At 61.3% G+C, this 16,779-nt stretch overlaps 1 protein-coding gene across 1 annotated transcript; it reads left to right on the top strand.

Moving 5' to 3' along the window:
- Positions 1-7,800: 7,800 nt before the first annotated feature.
- On the top strand, positions 7,801-16,762 carry NAGLU (N-acetyl-alpha-glucosaminidase). The gene is made up of 6 exons (XM_073325712.1): positions 7,801-8,213; positions 11,231-11,378; positions 11,834-11,980; positions 12,510-12,595; positions 13,234-13,490; positions 14,034-16,762. The coding sequence occupies exons 1-6, from the start codon at positions 7,801-7,803 to the stop codon at positions 15,248-15,250; spliced, it is 2,268 nt and encodes a 755-aa protein (XP_073181813.1). The 3' UTR covers positions 15,251-16,762.
- Positions 16,763-16,779: the final 17 nt, after the last annotated feature.

A 16,779-nucleotide genomic window follows, 5' to 3' on the forward strand; every position in this document is an offset into this window, starting at 1 on the left:
CTCTCAGAGCTGGGGATAGAACCCAGGAGTCCTGCCTCCCAGTTCCCTCCCCAATCCTGCTGGGTGAAGAGGTGACCTCACCCTGGCTGGTAAATCAGTCAGGAAAAGGCAGCTCGGAGAGGAAACAATCCCCGGGCGGTAAAGCCGGGGGGGCACAGTGTTCCTCTCTAGGGCGTGCATTTCCCATCACCATAGTGCAGGGAGCTGGGGAGCGATACGGTGGGCGTGTCGGGGGGGAGGGGGGGCTGAGCCGCTGCAAGTGTCCCCAGCCCAGCTCTGAGATGCCAATCGCCCCCCAGCCTTTGTGTTCCCAGCAGGCAGGGGGCCAAACTGATAAGAGCCCTGCCAGGAACGACCTGAGGGAGCGGCTGGCCCCCGGGGTCATGGGAACGAGGCTGCCTGGGGCTGGAGCCAGCCTTCCCATGGGCCGCCCCGCTGCCGCCCTTCCCTAGGAGCAAGGCCGCCCCCATAATGCAACGTCCACCCCTGGAATTGGTGGGAGGGGGCACAGCTGGCTGGAAGGGGCCCTGTGGTCGGAGCATTAGGAGATGCGCTGTTTGCCCCCGCCCCGCTGAGCCCCCCAGCCAAGAAGGGCCATGAGTTACGAGTGGGGGTTGTTGTGCTGGGGGTTTAACGGGATCCCGCCTGACCCTGGAGGGACCTTCAAGCTAGAAAATACTTTTTCTCCCAGCGGAAACAACAAGTCAGGCATGTCTCCCTCAACCCAAATGTTAAGGGCACCGGCGGGGAGTGTGTGGGGTAGCCGGGGGGGCTGCGGGTTGGGATTCAGGGGCACCAGCAGAGCTGGGGGAGCCCAGGGCTGGGATCGCAGGGGGCTGCGGGTCAGGATTGAGGGGGCTTGGATGCATTGAGGTGGCTGCGTGAGGATCCTGCCCCTCCGGCTGACACCAGCCAGGACTCGGCTGTTCTGGGTGGCAAGGGGCCGTGTTCCAAGGCTTTTCCGAGCCCTGCGCTCTGCTTCCCGGCCCCGGCTGGTAACTTCAGCCTTTGCTGCTCCCAGGGCGAAGCGCGGAGCCCACAAGAAGCATGCTCTGCCCTGACGATGGCTGCCCTACCATCCCCACGGTGCCCTGGCTGGCTTGGCAGGTGCCCCAGCTCCCGGCCCCACAGGGAGGCCCGGAGCAGGGCAGCAGCAGGCACCCACCCTGGGGAATTGTTACCGGAGAAGAATCCATACGTTACAATGTTAATCAGCATTAATTACCCAACGGCCTCGCCCCAGCCAGGGCCTGCCCGGACTTGCCTCAGTCTGCTGGAGCCATTTGGGGCTTTGCTGGGGGGGCAGGGGCTGGGTCACTAGCCCTGGAGATGGAGGGTCTCTGGGCACCCTTGGGCCGGGGACAGGTTCCCCAGCACAGTGCCTGGGGCCCAGCCAGCCCAGGGGGCGTGGGCTCATGTCTACAAGAAACTGGAATGAGGCCCCCCCAGCTCAAGCCACGTGGGCCACCAAGGAAGGCGCAGAATGCACCAAGTACCAGTCCTGTCCATGTGGCCAGCCGGAGCCGGCTGGGGACAGAATAGATTTTCACAGGGGCTGCGGGGGAGGCGAGGTTCCCCCAGGGCCTTGTTACAAGTCAGCACAGGCAGGGTAAGCACCTCCCCAAACTCCACCCCAGGTTGGCGAGTCCTGTCTGAACTGGACCCCAGAGCCTCACACAGCAGCTCTGCCAGGCGAGCCCCGAGGGTGCTGCACATGGGCCAGGCCGAGCAGGGCCGGACTCCGCTGGGAGCCTCTCTGGGTATTTCACTCTCTGATCTGCGGCACACCTGGACCCGCCCAGGGCACCTTCCCTGAGGGTTATTGAATTTCCTGGGAACCCCCAGTGGGAAGCAGTTACAAAACACCATTAACTCCTCCTCTTCCCCTGGGCCCCTGCCGGGATGCTGGGCCCTGCTCAGCACCTCCACCAGCAGATGCATCTATCTCCCTGCAGCTGGTACCAGCATTAATGGAGAGATGCTCCCTCACCCCTGGGAGATGGGCAGGGCCTGTAGCACCATTTCACTGTGGGGGAAACTGAGGCACAGAGCAAGGAATGGACTCAGCCCAAGTGACTCCAGTGGCCTAGCTGGGAATAGAACCCAGGAGTCCTGGCTCCCGGTCCTCCCTGCTCCAGGCCCACTCAGAGGACGTGGCATGCACCATGGAGACCAAATTCTCCTTCCCATCCATTGTTTGTGGTAAAGAGGGAAAACAGCCAAAATAAACAGGAAAGTGGGAAGGAGGCAGCTCCGCATGGAGCCATTTGGGGCCTTTGTGCAAGGCAGGGGGAGGGACTTACAGCCTGCACCCCTCAGCTGGTCCCTGCATCCTTGGGCTGAGAAAGGCCAGAGAGGGGATCGCCCCAGCCTGGCTGAGCAAGGCCAGAGGGGTTGGAGAGCTGCTTCCAGGTCTCGCCTCTGGGGAGAAGGAAGCTGGGTCCCACTTTGCTATACAGAGCAATGCATTTCTCTTCACCTGCGCATGCCGTGTCTCAAGGAGTAACTCTGCACTGCCTCCCATCCATCCTTCGGCAGCCGCCTGCCCCCTTTGTCCTGGGGCTCCCAGGCTGCCCCCCCACCCACACCCTCCGTCCTGGGGTACCCAGTCTGCACACCATGCATCTCCGGGCTTCCTCGGCAGGAATCGCCAGCATTGCGTGCTGGAATTTAATACCAGCTCTGTTATGTAACCTGGCTTCTTCCTGGGACAGCAAAGCTTCCCCTCCAGGCTGCGCAACGGGATGGGCAGCTCTGCCATCACGTGGCTTCTGGAAAACAAATCACTCTGCAAAAGGGAAAATAACATTACGGTTCCCTGGGGCCGGCTCAGCACGTTCCACCTCGAGCCCACTGCCCCCATGCTGGCCAGCCAGGGCTCATCCCTGAGGGATCTGCTACAGCCCTCTGTTCCCTTCCAGCACCCTTGAGCCCTGCTGCCACTGGCCAGTGCCTCCCAGCGAGGAGCTGCAGATCTTGGGGGGGGCCCGCATCAGTAGGGCTTTCAGGGCTCCTTGTGGCCAGCGAGCTGGGCATGTCAGTGAGCACGCAGCAGCCAGAGTGTTCCGGGGCCCTTGGCCTGGTCAGGATCAGAGAGAAGGACCGGGGTACCCAGCTCCAGCCGCCTGGAGCACCCCCCCCCAACACCCCCACAGCTGTTGCTGAGAGCGGTGGGAACTGTGGGGTCTGAGCATCTCCAGCTGACCACGCCCCTGGTGCCAGAAGCTGGGCACCTGGAGGTCACTTTGGAAAACTGGAGCCAGAGTGACCTGGGTGCAGAGCTCCCCGGAACAGCTGGGGCAGGGGCTGGTCACCACAGGCTGGCCTCTTTTCCTGCCGTCCTGCAGCCTCCCAGCAGGGGGCAGCCGAGCACCATGCAAAGGCTCCTGCAACCCGGGACACTGTTTCCTGGGCCAGCTGCTGTTCCCAGACCCAGAGCCCAGGCTTGTACTGAAATGCGGGCAAGTCCCTGGGCTGAGCAAGGCCAGGTGGAACTAGCCCGGCCGGGGCCATCACCCTGTTGCTCCCACTGCCTGTGAGAGCAGAAATGGGCCATGTGCCAGGGCCTGCCGCCATGGGCCCGAGTCTGAGCTGCTCTGCAGTGGGCCAGCTGGACAGATGCCGGTTCAGCCCGGACGGTCCATGCTCGCCAGGCTGGCTCGTGGGCTGACCCGTTACACTTCCACCCACCATGGCAATGCCCCCCAGGTGCTCAGCCCCCAGAAGCAGTGGATTCTGGGAGCCCCAGTGCACAGTGTGTGACAAAGTGGGATTGTTCTTAATGTTTCCTCTGAATAGTGTGGGGGTGCCTCAGTTTCTCCTAGGCAGTTCTTAAGTATCTAGGGGGTGGGATAAGGGTGTATGATCACTGCAGAGCCCTAGAGGGCAGGTGCGTGCAGGGGTCTGGACACACAGAATGGCCGACACCCTGTTTCCTGGCAACTGATGGCCTGGGCCCTTCCCCCCCTGCAAGGTGAGAGCTAAAGGGTTGGAGAACAAAGGAATCAGGTGACCTCCTGGCCCGGGAAAGGGACAAAGCCCAGAGGAGGGGGGGGCTGGAGAGAGTTTCAGTTTGAGGCTGGCTGGGGACATGGTGTGAATCATAGAATATCAGAGTTGGAAGGGACCTCTGGAGGTCATCTAGTCCAACCCCCTGCCCAGAGCAGGACCAATCCCCATCTAAATCATCCCAGCCAGGGCTTTGTCAAGCCTGACCTTAAAAAGTACAGACATGGTTGTCTGGCTCACTGCCCCCCAAAATGGACCCAGCTGAGGGGTCCTGTTCTCTGCACCTACAAGCTCTGTGTTAGACCATGTTCCTGTCATCTAATAAACCTTCTGTTTTACTGGCTGGCTGGGAGTCACGTCTGACTGTGGAGTTGTGGGGCAGGACCCTCTGGCTTCCCCAGGACCCCGCCTGAGCGGACTTGCGGTGGGAAGCGCACGGAGGGGCAGAAGAGGCTGAAGGCTCTGAGGTCAGACCCAGGAAGGTGGAAGCTGTGTGAGCTGATTGCCCTGCAGACAGTCTGCTCCCAGAAAAGAGACTTCCCCAGAGTCCTGCCTGGCTTCGTAGGGAGCAGTTCCAGAGCATCACCCAGGGACTCCGTGACACTGTGGGACAGTTGAAGGACAATTACAGTGGCACTGGATGAGTGCAGGCTGAAGCGGGACCGCCTGTCTCAGTGTGTGGTGACCCCATGCGGCTGCTGGGAGCCCTTGGGGTGGGGAAGAGTTGTGTGCCCAAAGCACCCCCGACCCCTCTCCCCATGGAACACGTCCCTAGATGTGCTGGGCCCAGGAGAGAACAGCGGGACAGGACAGCTGTCAGGAGAGAGGACCCATGTGACTGTCAGGAGGACATGAGCAGTCCTGCAGGGCTCTTGTGGTCAATGGGAATGCACAGGGGTGGAGCCAGGAAGTGGCCCTGGTGTGTTGCTATTTGTCCGGGTCAGCCTGGTTTGGGTGACCTGGGAACGCAGCCGCCGGCAGAGAGAACACACAGCCCTGCAGTCCATCAGCTGGGGAGTTTCACTTCAGACACGGCTGCCTGCGTCCCACTCCCCTCCCCCCAGCTATGCTGCACGGTGCTGAGATCTCGGCCACGGGCTGTATTTCTGGACAGCACCCTTGACCCTGGCAGCAGCTTTTGGGGGGTGGAGGGGTGATGGGAAACGATCCCGTGGGAAACCGCTGGCAAAGGGGCACTAGACACATAACAGCCTGCTGGTCCCATGACTCCTCCACTGTTCCTTGGGCATTTTGCCCCTGGATCCCAGCAAGGACTTTCCATTTCAGGGCTCAGATCCCATCCCTCTCCTGGGCAGGCCGCAGTGCCTCTCAGAGGGCTGGAATGGAATCCAGCTGTGTCACGGGGGAGACTGCTTGCCCTCTAGCAGACTCCTGGCCAGGTTCCCATGGTGTAAACCCAGAGCAACCCCATGCATGGGGCACTGTGCTCATACCTGATTCATCCTGCTGGAACAGAGGGCAGAATCCGGCTAAGTCTGACCAGCTGCGCGGAGATCCTGCAGAAGGGCCCCTCAGTAGCAGCGGGGCAGAGGGTCTGGAGAACAGCTGGTTTGTCCCAAGCCAGACTGGCGTTCTGCTCCGCCTGTGTGTGGTTTTCCTGAATGGAAAGTTGTTGTTTTCAGAACTTAGCTCTCCCAGCCTGGTGCCTCTTAGACCCAGCCAGACATCCTCCCAGGGACATACGCAGGTCCATGGACCCATACGCACACTGACCGACCAGCAGATACACATCCACCCCCTCCCTCTGCCCTTCCCAGTCGCTCCCATGTCCAACAACCCAATGCCAGCCTCACTCTGCTGGTTTGATGTGTCCTGCAGCCGCAGCCTTGTAGCTCGCTGTGACCGGTGTCCCAGGGGGGCCAGCTGAAGTCACTCAATTAGGGTGAACTGCAAAGAATTGGGCAGATAATCTTCAAAGCTGGTGGATATTTTCAATACTTAGATTTACCAAGGCAGTATAAAACAGCTTCTTTATTACCTTGGTGGTTGCCCAGAAGCCAACACCACAGTTCCCTCCATCCAGGTACCCAAGTCAAATATTACGAAGATTCTGAAAATCTTATTTCATCATATAAAAGAAAAGGATCTGCTAATCCCAAAGGATCGGACATATTACCTCCCAGGTTAATGAATAGTCCAGATCTTACCCAAATACACACTAAAAGACCATTCTTATTAACTAAACTAAACTTTATTTAAAAAAAAGAAAAGAGAGAGAGTATGGTTAAAAGATCAATATACAGATAGACCTGAGTTCAATTCTTGAGGTTCAGATTCAAAGCAGAGATGGGGAGCTTTGTAGTTGCAAAGAGTTCGTTTGGAATTTAGTCCATAGGTGAGAATCCACTGTCATATACAGGGTGTACCAGCTGAACTGGGATCTCATCTTGTCACTCAAACTTCCCCTGGTGAAGCTTATGCAGACATGAGATAAAAAGGATCAGGACCCAAGGATCTTTTATAGAATTTCAGGTCTTTTTTGACAAGTTGGAGTCCCTCAGGGAACAACAGGCCCTTATTACCTAAGCATTGTTGTTAATTATTCACACAGATTAACATAAGGCAATTTATGCACTAGGCAGTCTATCACCAGTACTTAGCTATACGAATTAACATCAGCTAACTGCTGGTTCTTCCACCAGTCACCAATGCTTGGCTCTACATTTCAAAGAGAGATAAATACAGCGATATCCCGTGTTTACAATTCATTTAAATGCTAGGACGTTCTTTTGATCTTTGAATTATCAGAATACAGCAGAGACAGGGACTGTGGATTACACTGTTGACCGCTACTCATCTCCCCACATGTCTTTAAGGGTTGAGTTTGAGTCATTTATTCTGCAGGATGTTTCTGGCCATGAGTCACACTCACACTCGTCTCTCTTTCATTCTCTGGAGAGGGTGCGGTCACTTCCATGTGGCCAGGATGGCTCATCTACCCTGCGCTGTTATTTCTACCATCAGCTGCCTTTGACTGCATCCCACTGACATTCTGCCATATGATCTTCTGTGGGGCAGGGTGTATATAAATACTCTCTTCCCACAGCTGACTGCAGGGGGAATTCCAGGGAAAAGCCCACCCAAATGGAAAATTAAATAGGAGGAACAGACGCCTCTGGGGACGAGAGAAGACACTCAGCGAGCCACACAGTTCAGACAGAGGCGGATACTTGCTGCACAAATGGAAAATTAAAGACTCGTGTGTGTGGCTGTGGACCCCCAGAACAGAGCATGGCCCACGGAACAGCTCAGTGCCCAATTCACAAATAGGAAGGAGGGTTCACAGCAACACACTCCACTACTCCAGATGCAATTCTCTGGCTTAACCATCCAAGTGTCACATTACAGCTGTTGCTCTGCATTTACATCAGCCACACACAGAAAACGGTTCAAACACACACAGGGGCACCCCCCACACTCGCCCACACATGAGCTTGCCCTGGGAGCTGCTCCCCAGACTGGGGGGGGGGGGGCTGGGAGGGATCCCCTGGGTCGGTTTGGGGGGCTGGGGGGGAGCCCAAGGGTTGGTTGGGGGGGAGGGAGGGATCCGTAGGCTGGGCTGGGGGGGCCGGGAGGGGTCCCCAGGGCCGGCTGGGGGAGGGCTCGATCCCCGGGGTCGGCTCCACGCCCCCGAGCCCCGGACACTGTTTCGCTCGGGCGCATGGATACCTCGGGCGGGGGGGGGGGGGCGTGGCCGGCCGCTGATTGGCTCCCGGGAGGGCCGCCCCCCCCAGCTGGCCGCGCCCGGGGCGGGAGAGGCTGGACCCGGCCATGGCGCTCGCCGCGCTGCTGCTGCTGCTGCTCCTGGCGGCCGCCCCGGCCCCCGCCCCCGCCCCGGCCCCGGCCCCGGCCCCCGCCCCGCAGGCGGCCGACGCGCGGCAGGCGGCGGCGGTGCGGGAGCTGCTGCAGCGGCTGCTGGGGCCGCGGGCGGCCGCGGGCTTCGCCGTGGCGGTGAACCGCTCGCTGGCGGCCGGCGGCCCGGACACCTACCGGCTCAGCTCCCCGCCCGGCGCCGCGGAGCGGGTGCGGGTGGCCGGCTCCAGCGGGGTGGCCGCCGCCGCCGGCGTCTACCGCTACCTGCGGGAGCTCTGCGGCTGCCACGTGTCCTGGTCCGGGGCGCAGCTGCGGCTGCCGGACCCGCTGCCCGCCGTGCCCGGGGTGATCCGCGCCGCCAGCCCCAACAGGTACCTGCCCCCCCCGGCCCCGGCTGCCCCCGCCCCCCCCGGCTGTCCCCCCCCGGTCGCTGCCCGCCGTGCCCGGGGTGATCCGCGCCGCCAGCCCCAACAGGTACCCGCCCCCCCCGGCTGCCCCCGGCCCCGGCTGCCCCCGCCCCCCCCGGCTGTCCCCCCCCGGCCGCTGCCCGCCGTGCCCGGGGTGATCCGCGCCGCCAGCCCCAACAGGTACCTGCCCCCCCCGGCCCCGGCTGCCCCCGCCCCCCCCCGGCTGTCCCCCCCCGGCCGCTGCCCGCCGTGCCCGGGGTGATCCGCGCCGCCAGCCCCAACAGGTACCCGCCCCCCCCGGCCCCGGCTGCCCCCGCCCCCCCCGGCTGTCCCCCCCCGGCCGCTGCCCGCCGTGCCCGGGGTGATCCGCGCCGCCAGCCCCAACAGGTACCTGCCCGCCCCGGCTGCCCCCGCCCCCCCCGGCTGTCCCCCCCCGGCCGCTGCCCGCCGTGCCCGGGGTGATCCGCGCCGCCAGCCCCAACAGGTACCTGCCCCCCCCGCCCCCCCCCGGCCCCGGCTGCCCCCGCCCTCCCCGGCTGTCCCCCCCCCGGCCGCTGCCCGCCGTGCCCGGGGTGATCCGCGCCGCCAGCCCCAACAGGTACCTGCCCCCCCCGGCCCCGGCTGCCCCCGCCCCCCCCGGCTGTCCCCCCCCGGTCGCTGCCCGCCGTGCCCGGGGTGATCCGCGCCGCCAGCCCCAACAGGTACCTGCCCCCCCCGGCCGCTGCCCTGGCCGCTGCCCCCGCCCCCCCGGCTTCTCTCACCCCCCCCCCCCCCGCGCTCCTGTCCTGGAATTTAGATGCCGTGGGCCAGGTTTGTGGCTGGTGGAGGGCGTGGAGTTAATGGCGCTTACCCCAGGGGTGTCCGTGGTCCTGTGTCTCTGACCCACGGGGGTGAGAGGGATGGCGTCTGCCTCTAGCGCCTGTTCTGCTCGCTGTGCAGCCGCTCTGGGTGGGCCCGTGGCGGGACTGGGGGGCTCTGGGGCGGAAAGGGCACTTCCCCATTTAACAGGGAGCTTCAGTCAGCTGCCCGCAGCCTTCCCGGCAAGAGGAAGCATCTCCCTGTCCTGGAGCGGCCCCCACGCTGACTGAGAGCCGCTTGGATCCTGGCTGTGCTGGTCGTGTGAACGGGTGCTCTTGGCTGGGTCCTGATGCTCAGGCTAGCAAAGATCGACCCAATTAGCTCAGCCACTGGGGCGCCCGAGGGGAGCCTTCCCTTGGCCTGTGAAAGCTGACAAAGCTCCTGGCAGGCGCATGGGGGCTGCGTGGCTTGATCGGTTTTGCTACGTGAAAGCGAAGGAAGAATCCTGGAGCAGCGGGGTTGCACATGCAGGTCCTTGGAAACCAGTCCTCTTCCCCCAAGGCTGCCCTGGCCGTCGGCCTGGGGTCTGGTGCGGCTCGTCAGGAAGCTTTGGTTAGTGCTCCTTCAGCCGGAAGGCAAAGCCCTGCAGCGTTTCCCACTAGCGGCTGCGCTGGACGCAAGGGAGCGGGAAGGGTCTTGGCTTGGTTCGTTGCCATACAGTCAAGCCGCTGGTGAAATCTTAAAAAGAAAAGGAGGCCTTGTGGCACCTTAGAGACTAACCAATTTATTTGAGCATGAGCTTTCGTGAGCTACAGCTCACTTCATCGGATGCATGCCTTGGAAACTGCAGCAGACTTTATATATACACAGAGAATATGAAACAATACCTATTCCCACCCCACTGTCCTGCTGGTAATAGCTTATCTAAAGTGATCATCAGGTGGGCCATTTCCAGCACAAATCCAGGTTTTCTCACCCTCCACCCCCCCCCCACAAATTCACTCTCCTGCTGGTGATAGCCCATCCAAAGTGACAACTCTTTACACAATGTGCATGACAATCAAGTTGGGCTATTTCCTGCACAAATCCAGGTTTTCTCACATCCCCCCCACCCCCATACACACACAAACTCACTCTCCTGCTGGTAATAGCTCATCCAAACTGACCACTCTCCAAGTTTAAATCCAAGTTAAACCAGAACATCTGGGGGGGGGGGGTAGGAAAAAACAAGAGGACACAGGCTACCTTGCATAATGACTTAGCCACTCCCAGTCTCTATTTAAGCCTAAATTAATAGTATCCAATTTGCAAATGAATTCCAATTCAGCAGTTTCTCGCTGGAGTCTGGATTTGAAGTTTTTTTGTTTTAAGATAGCGACCTTCATGTCTGTGATTGCGTGACCAGAGAGATTGAAAGTCTGCTGCAGTTTCCACGATATGCATCTGATGAAGTGAGCTGTAGCTCACGAAAGCTTATGCTCTAATAAATTGGTTAGTCTCTAAGGTGCCACAAGTCCTCCTTTTCTTTTTGCGAACACAGACTAACACGGCTGTTACTCTGAAACTCGTGAAATCTTGTGGCTCTCACTCGAGATCATCTGGAAACAGCCTCCTGCTGTTCTTGCTGCTTGGAGGAGAAAGGGGACCGTCCGTTTACAATTCTTCACGGGCAAAGATATTGCCTTACCGGAGAGCGCGGCAGGGGGTCTCCGTGCCTGGTCCTCGCTGTCCTGTTCGCTGCTTGTGCTTCATTAGTCTTGGACAATGACCGTTCCTCTCTGTCTAACGTAGAGAATGGGCCCTTTGGTTTGTTGCAAACAACTGGATCAGTTTCCCTGCTAGGCTTTGCATGAGCTGTAGGTGTTTGAGCTGCAAAACACACAGGGGGATGTTGAAATCGACACAAAAAAAGTGTCTCCACTGAAAAAACAAAGTCCCCGTGTGTAGCATCGGGGGTGTAACGTTTGCGCTCAGGGGAAGAGGCTGTCTGAGTTAGTTCTCCAGCATCCGTGGGGCCAGTGCTGGCCGGGAGCGGACAAGATGCCTGGATGCACATTAAGTTCCATTGCGAGGAGCTGCTTCCATCCCGGCTTCTTTCACCTGTGCCAACCCCGAGGTAGTCTCCTGGGGTGGGGTCCGGAGTCTGGCATGTTCTCTGAGGCGTCTGTTCTCTCCGCTCCCAGGTTCCGCTACTACCAGAATGTCTGCACCCAGAGTTACTCCTACGTGTGGTGGGACTGGCCTCGCTGGGAGAGAGAGATCGACTGGATGGCGCTCAACGGCATCAACCTAGCGCTGGCGTTTACCGGGCAGGAGGCTGTTTGGCAGCGGGTTGAGTATTTGATTGGTCTCTAGTGAAGCCGTGTTGCATGCAGGGCCTGGCTGGGGGGACACGTTAAATGTATTGTCCTGTGGACAGCACAGAACAGGTCGCTCTGTGGGGAGGGCTGCCGTCCGGGGAGCGACCCAGCCCCTTGATGTGGGGCAGCAGCTGACCAGCAGCCCAGCCATCTCTGGTCAGCGTGGCCAGGTAGATCTGCTGCGTTGGCCGAGCTGGGGCTGCGGAGGCTGGGATTGGCCAGAGGGGAGCGTTTCCAGCATTGGGCACATCCAGGCCGAACGCACCCTGTGGGGCTGAGCGAGCGCTGTGCTCAGCAGGGCAGCATCTTCCCGTCAGCAGCCGCTGGGAGCTGCAGGAGGGAGCAGCAAAGGGCTTCAGCTGAATCTGGCCCTCTGCTTTGAGCAGCTGACGTCGCTCCTTGTGTTCTTCCCCCCGTTCGCTCCAGGTGTATCTGTCCTTGGGCCTGAACCAGTCTGAAATAGACGAGTACTTCACCGGGCCCGCCTTCCTCGCCTGGAACCGCATGGGGAACCTGCACACCTGGGCGGGGCCCCTGCCTCTCTCCTGGAACCTAAAGCAGCTGTACCTGCAGGTACCTGCGCTTGGCTCACTGTTGGGGCCAGGTCTGTGAGCACCCAGCCTGCACGTTGTGGAGACGCCCCCGCGACAGTTCTCCCTGCTTTCTTCCTCCCTCAGCGTGCACTGCCAGACAAGCATGTGGGAGCCAGGGGTATGGTGCCGCCCATGGGATGCAGGGGCTGTGGAATAAGTGCCTGGGGGAAGGGCCCTAGGAAACGTGCTCTAGGGACTATCTTGCCCTGGCCCCCAAAGAGCTGGGACACTGAGCTGACCTGGGTATTGTCTCCATCGTCCTAGTCCCTCTGGACTGAGAGCAGCCCCTGAGCTGAGCTCCAAGCCAGGCTGTCTTTCCCACCCCCCCGTCTGGTACTTGTGGGCTTGGAGCTTTGTTCAGGGCTACGATTGGGGGCGGGAGACTCCAGTACGGATACGCTCATGTGGTGCGTGTCTGTCCCTGAGCTGGGTGGTGCAGCCCAGAGCAACGTGCCTCCGTCTCCCGGCCCCTTCTCCCCCTTTATCCGGCTTTTCCTCCTTTCTCCCAGTACAGGATCCTGGAGAGGATGCGGTCGTTGGGAATGATCCCGGTGCTGCCAGCGTTCGCGGGGCATGTCCCCAGGGGTGTCTTGAGGTAGATACAGATGTGGGAGTGCGTCAGTGTTGGGGCTTGGGCAAGACCAGTTCTCCCAGATGGGCGTCTGTCCCCACCGAATACAACTCAGCCGCATGTGCCTGAGAGCAGCAGAGACCCATGGGACTGACAGAGCTGTTAGGGATGTAAATGGTTAACCGATTAACCAGTTAACTGGTAAGCATTAGGCTTACTGTTAACCGAACTGTAACCGTTTACCCCGGTGGCCGGCTGGAGCAGCCCCAGCTGTGCCAGGCTGGGCAGGCAGGCGGGACCCCATCCCTGGCTGTGGTAGGCTGGCAGGACCCTGGCGGGTAGGCGGCTGGAGCGGACACAGGCCCACAGCCCCACTGGGATCCCAGCTCAAGCTGGGCCAGTGGGAGCCCAGCCCCTGCCGCCCTGCGCTGGTCCTCCAGAGCCACCTCGGTTAACAGTTAACCGGTTAAACTAGATAATTTTAATCATTTAACCGGTTTCCTTTTTTAACCGATATTTCCGTCCCTAGTAGCTGTGCACACCCATCTAGGCCAGGCTCCCCAGATGGCTCCTTGCACCCACGTGCAGAGCTCTACATTGCTGGGTGGGTTGGGAGAGCCCTGCCCCCTGCTCTGACTCCTGGCTGCTGCTCTGTGCCGTAGGGTTTTCCCTCGGATAAACGTCACTCGGCTCGGGAGCTGGAGCAACTTCGACTGCACCTACTCGTGTGCCTACCTGCTGGACCCTGGCGATCCCATGTTCCAAGTGATCGGGACCCTCTTCCTGAAGGAGCTGATCCGAGAGTTCGGCACGGATCACATCTACAACGCAGACACCTTCAATGAGATGAGCCCCCTGTCCTCCGACCCTGCCTACCTTTCAGGGGTCAGCGCTGCCGTCTTCAGATCCATGACCGGAGGTAGGACCCGAGCAGGAAACCAGGCTCCTCCTAAAGGGCTTGGATGGCTCGGGGTGGGGAGCTGGGAACCTTTCATCCCCGGGCTTTGGGTCAAGGCTGGTCTAGATTCCTGCCGGCCGGGGCTGCAGCTCAGACTGTCCCCAGGCTGCGCTGGCTTGGTGGCCCAGCTGGAATGAGTTGGTCATTTCAGGGCAGTGGATGGGTGGCCAGTTGTGAGCAGCCTCCGCAGAGGAGGGGCATGGTGAGGGCTCTGCAGGGCAGGGGCATTAGCGAGACTGGGAGGGCAGTGCACGGGAGAGCCTGTCTGGGCTGAACCGGCTCTGGGGACTGCAGCCAGCAGGCCAGGCCCTTACATGCAGCTTGCGGGGTGAGCTGCACAGTGAGCTCTCGGGGCCGGCAGGCAGAGGGGGGCTGGTACCGCTCAGAGCCCAAGGGCAGCTGATGCGCTGAGCCCTTTATAGGGAGCGACAGGTGTGGGGCAGCTCTGTCGTGGGGGGACAGCGTGTCCTGAGGTCACTAACGGCTCTGTGTGTCTGTCCCCAGCCGACCCCGACGCGCTGTGGCTGATGCAGGGCTGGCTCTTCCAGCACCAGCCCGACTTCTGGCAGCCGGCCCAGGTGCGGGCCCTGCTGCGTGGCGTGCCAAGCGGCAGGATGATCGTGCTGGATCTCTTTGCGGAGTCCAAGCCCGTGTACCAGTGGACGGAGTCCTTCTATGGGCAGCCCTTCATCTGGTGCATGCTGCACAACTTCGGCGGCAACCACGGCCTCTTTGGCACGGTGGAGAGCATCAACCGGGGCCCCTTCGACGCCCGGCGCTTCCCCAACTCCACCCTGGTGGGCACCGGCCTGGCCCCGGAGGGCATTGAGCAGAACGACATGGTCTACGAGCTGATGAGCGAGCTGGGCTGGCGCCAGGAGCCACTGGACCTCCAGCAGTGGGTCGCCAACTACGCCGAGCGGCGCTACGGCGCCAGGAACGCGGAGGCGGCCGGCGCCTGGCAGCTGCTGCTCCGCAGCGTCTACAACTGCTCGGGGCTCTGCGCCAACCACAACCGCAGCCCGCTGGTGCGCCGGCCGTCCCTGCGCATGGCCACGGGCCTGTGGTACAATACGAGCGACGTCTACGAGGCCTGGCGCCTGCTGCTGGGTGCGGCTGCCGAGCTGGGCCCCAGCCCCGCCTTCCGCTACGACCTGGTGGACGTAACCCGGCAGGCCGCGCAGCAGCTGGTGAGCGAGTACTACCTGGAGATCAAGCGGGCCTTCGAGAGCCGCTCGCTGCCGGAGCTGCTGACGGCCGGCGGGGTGCTGCTGTACGACCTGCTCCCGGCGCTGGACGGCCTCCTGGCCAGTGACCCCCACTTCCTGCTGGGCCGCTGGCTGGAGCAGGCTCGGGCCGCAGCCACCAGCGACAAGGAAGCCGAGCTGTACGACCTGAACGCCCGCAACCAGGTGACGCTGTGGGGGCCCAACGGCAACATCTTGGACTACGCCAACAAGCAGCTCGGGGGGCTGGTGCTGGACTATTACCGGGTTCGCTGGAGCCTCTTCGTCTCGGCGCTGGTGGAGAGCCTGACCACCGGCACCCCCTTCCACCAGGAGCAGTTCAACCAGGCCGTCTTCCAGCTGGAGCGGGGTTTCATCTACAACGGCAAGCGCTACCCCTCCCAGCCGGCCGGCGACACGCTGGAGATCGTCAGGAAGATCTTCCTCAAGTATTACCCCCGTGCCATGCGGCGCGGCCGGGTCGGGGCCGCGTGAGGGCGGCTGGTGGCTCTGGGGGGGTGGGAATGGCGTCTCTGCGGCTGGCCCGGCCTCTCCCACGCCGGAGAGGGTGGTTCCCCGTCCTACCCCCCCAAGCCTCTGCCAGAGCCTGAACCAAGGCCGTGGACCCAAAGGGAAACCAAGCAGGAGCCTTGCGCTGTGTGTGAGCCACGCTGCCGTGTGGGCAGGAGCGGGACTGGGCTGGACCCACCAGTGCAGCACGGCGAGCTGGGGAATGAGCTCCTGGGGAAAGGGCTGGAGGGACCGATCCTGCACTGACCCTCGGGGAGCTGGGATGCTCTGACCTGACCAGCGTCTCCATCGGCCCAGCCTTGCGGCTTGGAGGCTGATCCCAGTGTCTGGGGGAGGCCGCTGGATTGTGGGGCGGAGGGTGGACGGGGCCTGTTGCAGGGGCAGGGAGGACGGAGGGTGAGAGTGCTGATCCCCTGGGGGCATGGGATTTGCAGAAGGGGGCAGGGGTAGACGCTGGGATACCATGGTGCTGGGTGCAGATCTGGAATGGGCACATGTGGGCAGTGCCCACCTTGTAGGTGATGCCCTCGCTGCTGTAGGCTGAAAAACCCCCAAGTCCCATTTCCCCACCACTGGCAGCTGCAAGGTTTGGGGAGGCTCTCAGAGGAGGGAATCGCTTCTGAACAGACCCGGGGCGGGAAATGCAGCGGGACCCTCGCAAGCCCAGGGGAAGAGTCTCTCTGTCCGGGGAGGGGAGTGTGAACACGCTGCTATTCAGGGGTCTAAAGAACAAAAACCAGGGAGGCCGGAAAGCCCCAATCCTGCTGCTTTGATGCCGTTGCAAAGTGCGCACTGCAGCCGGGTCCCTGCGAATCTTGCCCCCTGCCCAGGGCTAGGCACTGCATCGCCCGCAGCTCCCATCTGTCCCTGGCTAGGGGGTGCTGCCTCAACTCCTGTCCCCCCTTTGCCCCCCCCAGAAGCCCCCTCCCAGCCCCTGGGTGTCAGAGCAGTTCTAAGGGCTGTCCCCACTCTTCTCCCCACGTGCCCTCTCTGTTGGTCTCAAATGGGGGCAGATCTGCCCCAGAACAGCAGCTCACCCCGTGGGGTTATTCCTAGTGCCAGGACCTGTCCGGATGGGGGCTGGCTCCCCACTCTGAACCCCCTCTGTGCCTTTGTACTAAAGGAAAAACAGACTTTGGGAATATATTTTTATGAGGACAGTATATTTTTACACCAGAGACCCCCCCACTCGCCCCCCTCCACCCAGAGTGCTGCTCTGTGCCTTGCCCCCTTCCCGCACCGGCCTGTGAGGCTCCTAAGGAGAGCTGGCACGGGTCTGAATTCCTCCTTGCACCTGCTTCCAGTCTCGGGGCACGAGAGGTGCAGCCGGAGCGCGGGGGCTGGGCTGCCGTGGACTCTCTCTCTTCTAGCTGAATGATTTTCATACGATTGCGTAAGTTGGTTTGAACTGGAAGCACTTTTCAGAGGCTCTGATGCCCGTACTGTGCCTGCCAATTAAAGCCCTGGCAGCCGTTCGTTCCGCGTCTGGGGGT

Source organism: Lepidochelys kempii, chromosome 27 (genome assembly GCF_965140285.1).
Source record: "Lepidochelys kempii isolate rLepKem1 chromosome 27, rLepKem1.hap1, whole genome shotgun sequence".
NCBI lineage: Eukaryota > Metazoa > Chordata > Testudines > Cheloniidae > Lepidochelys > Lepidochelys kempii.

What these genes read in the sequence shown, in the direction of transcription:
- NAGLU (XM_073325712.1), top strand. Translation starts at nt 7,801, where the DNA reads ATGGCGCTCGCCGCGCTGCTGCTGCTGCTGCTCCTGGCGGCCGCCCCG. An exon ending in AGGAGGCTGTTTGGCAGCGG is followed by an intron (nt 11,379 to 11,833) that starts GTTGAGTATTTG and finishes CGTTCGCTCCAG; the next exon opens with GTGTATCTGTCCTTGGGCCT. An exon ending in TAAAGCAGCTGTACCTGCAG is followed by an intron (nt 11,981 to 12,509) that starts GTACCTGCGCTT and finishes CCTTTCTCCCAG; the next exon opens with TACAGGATCCTGGAGAGGAT.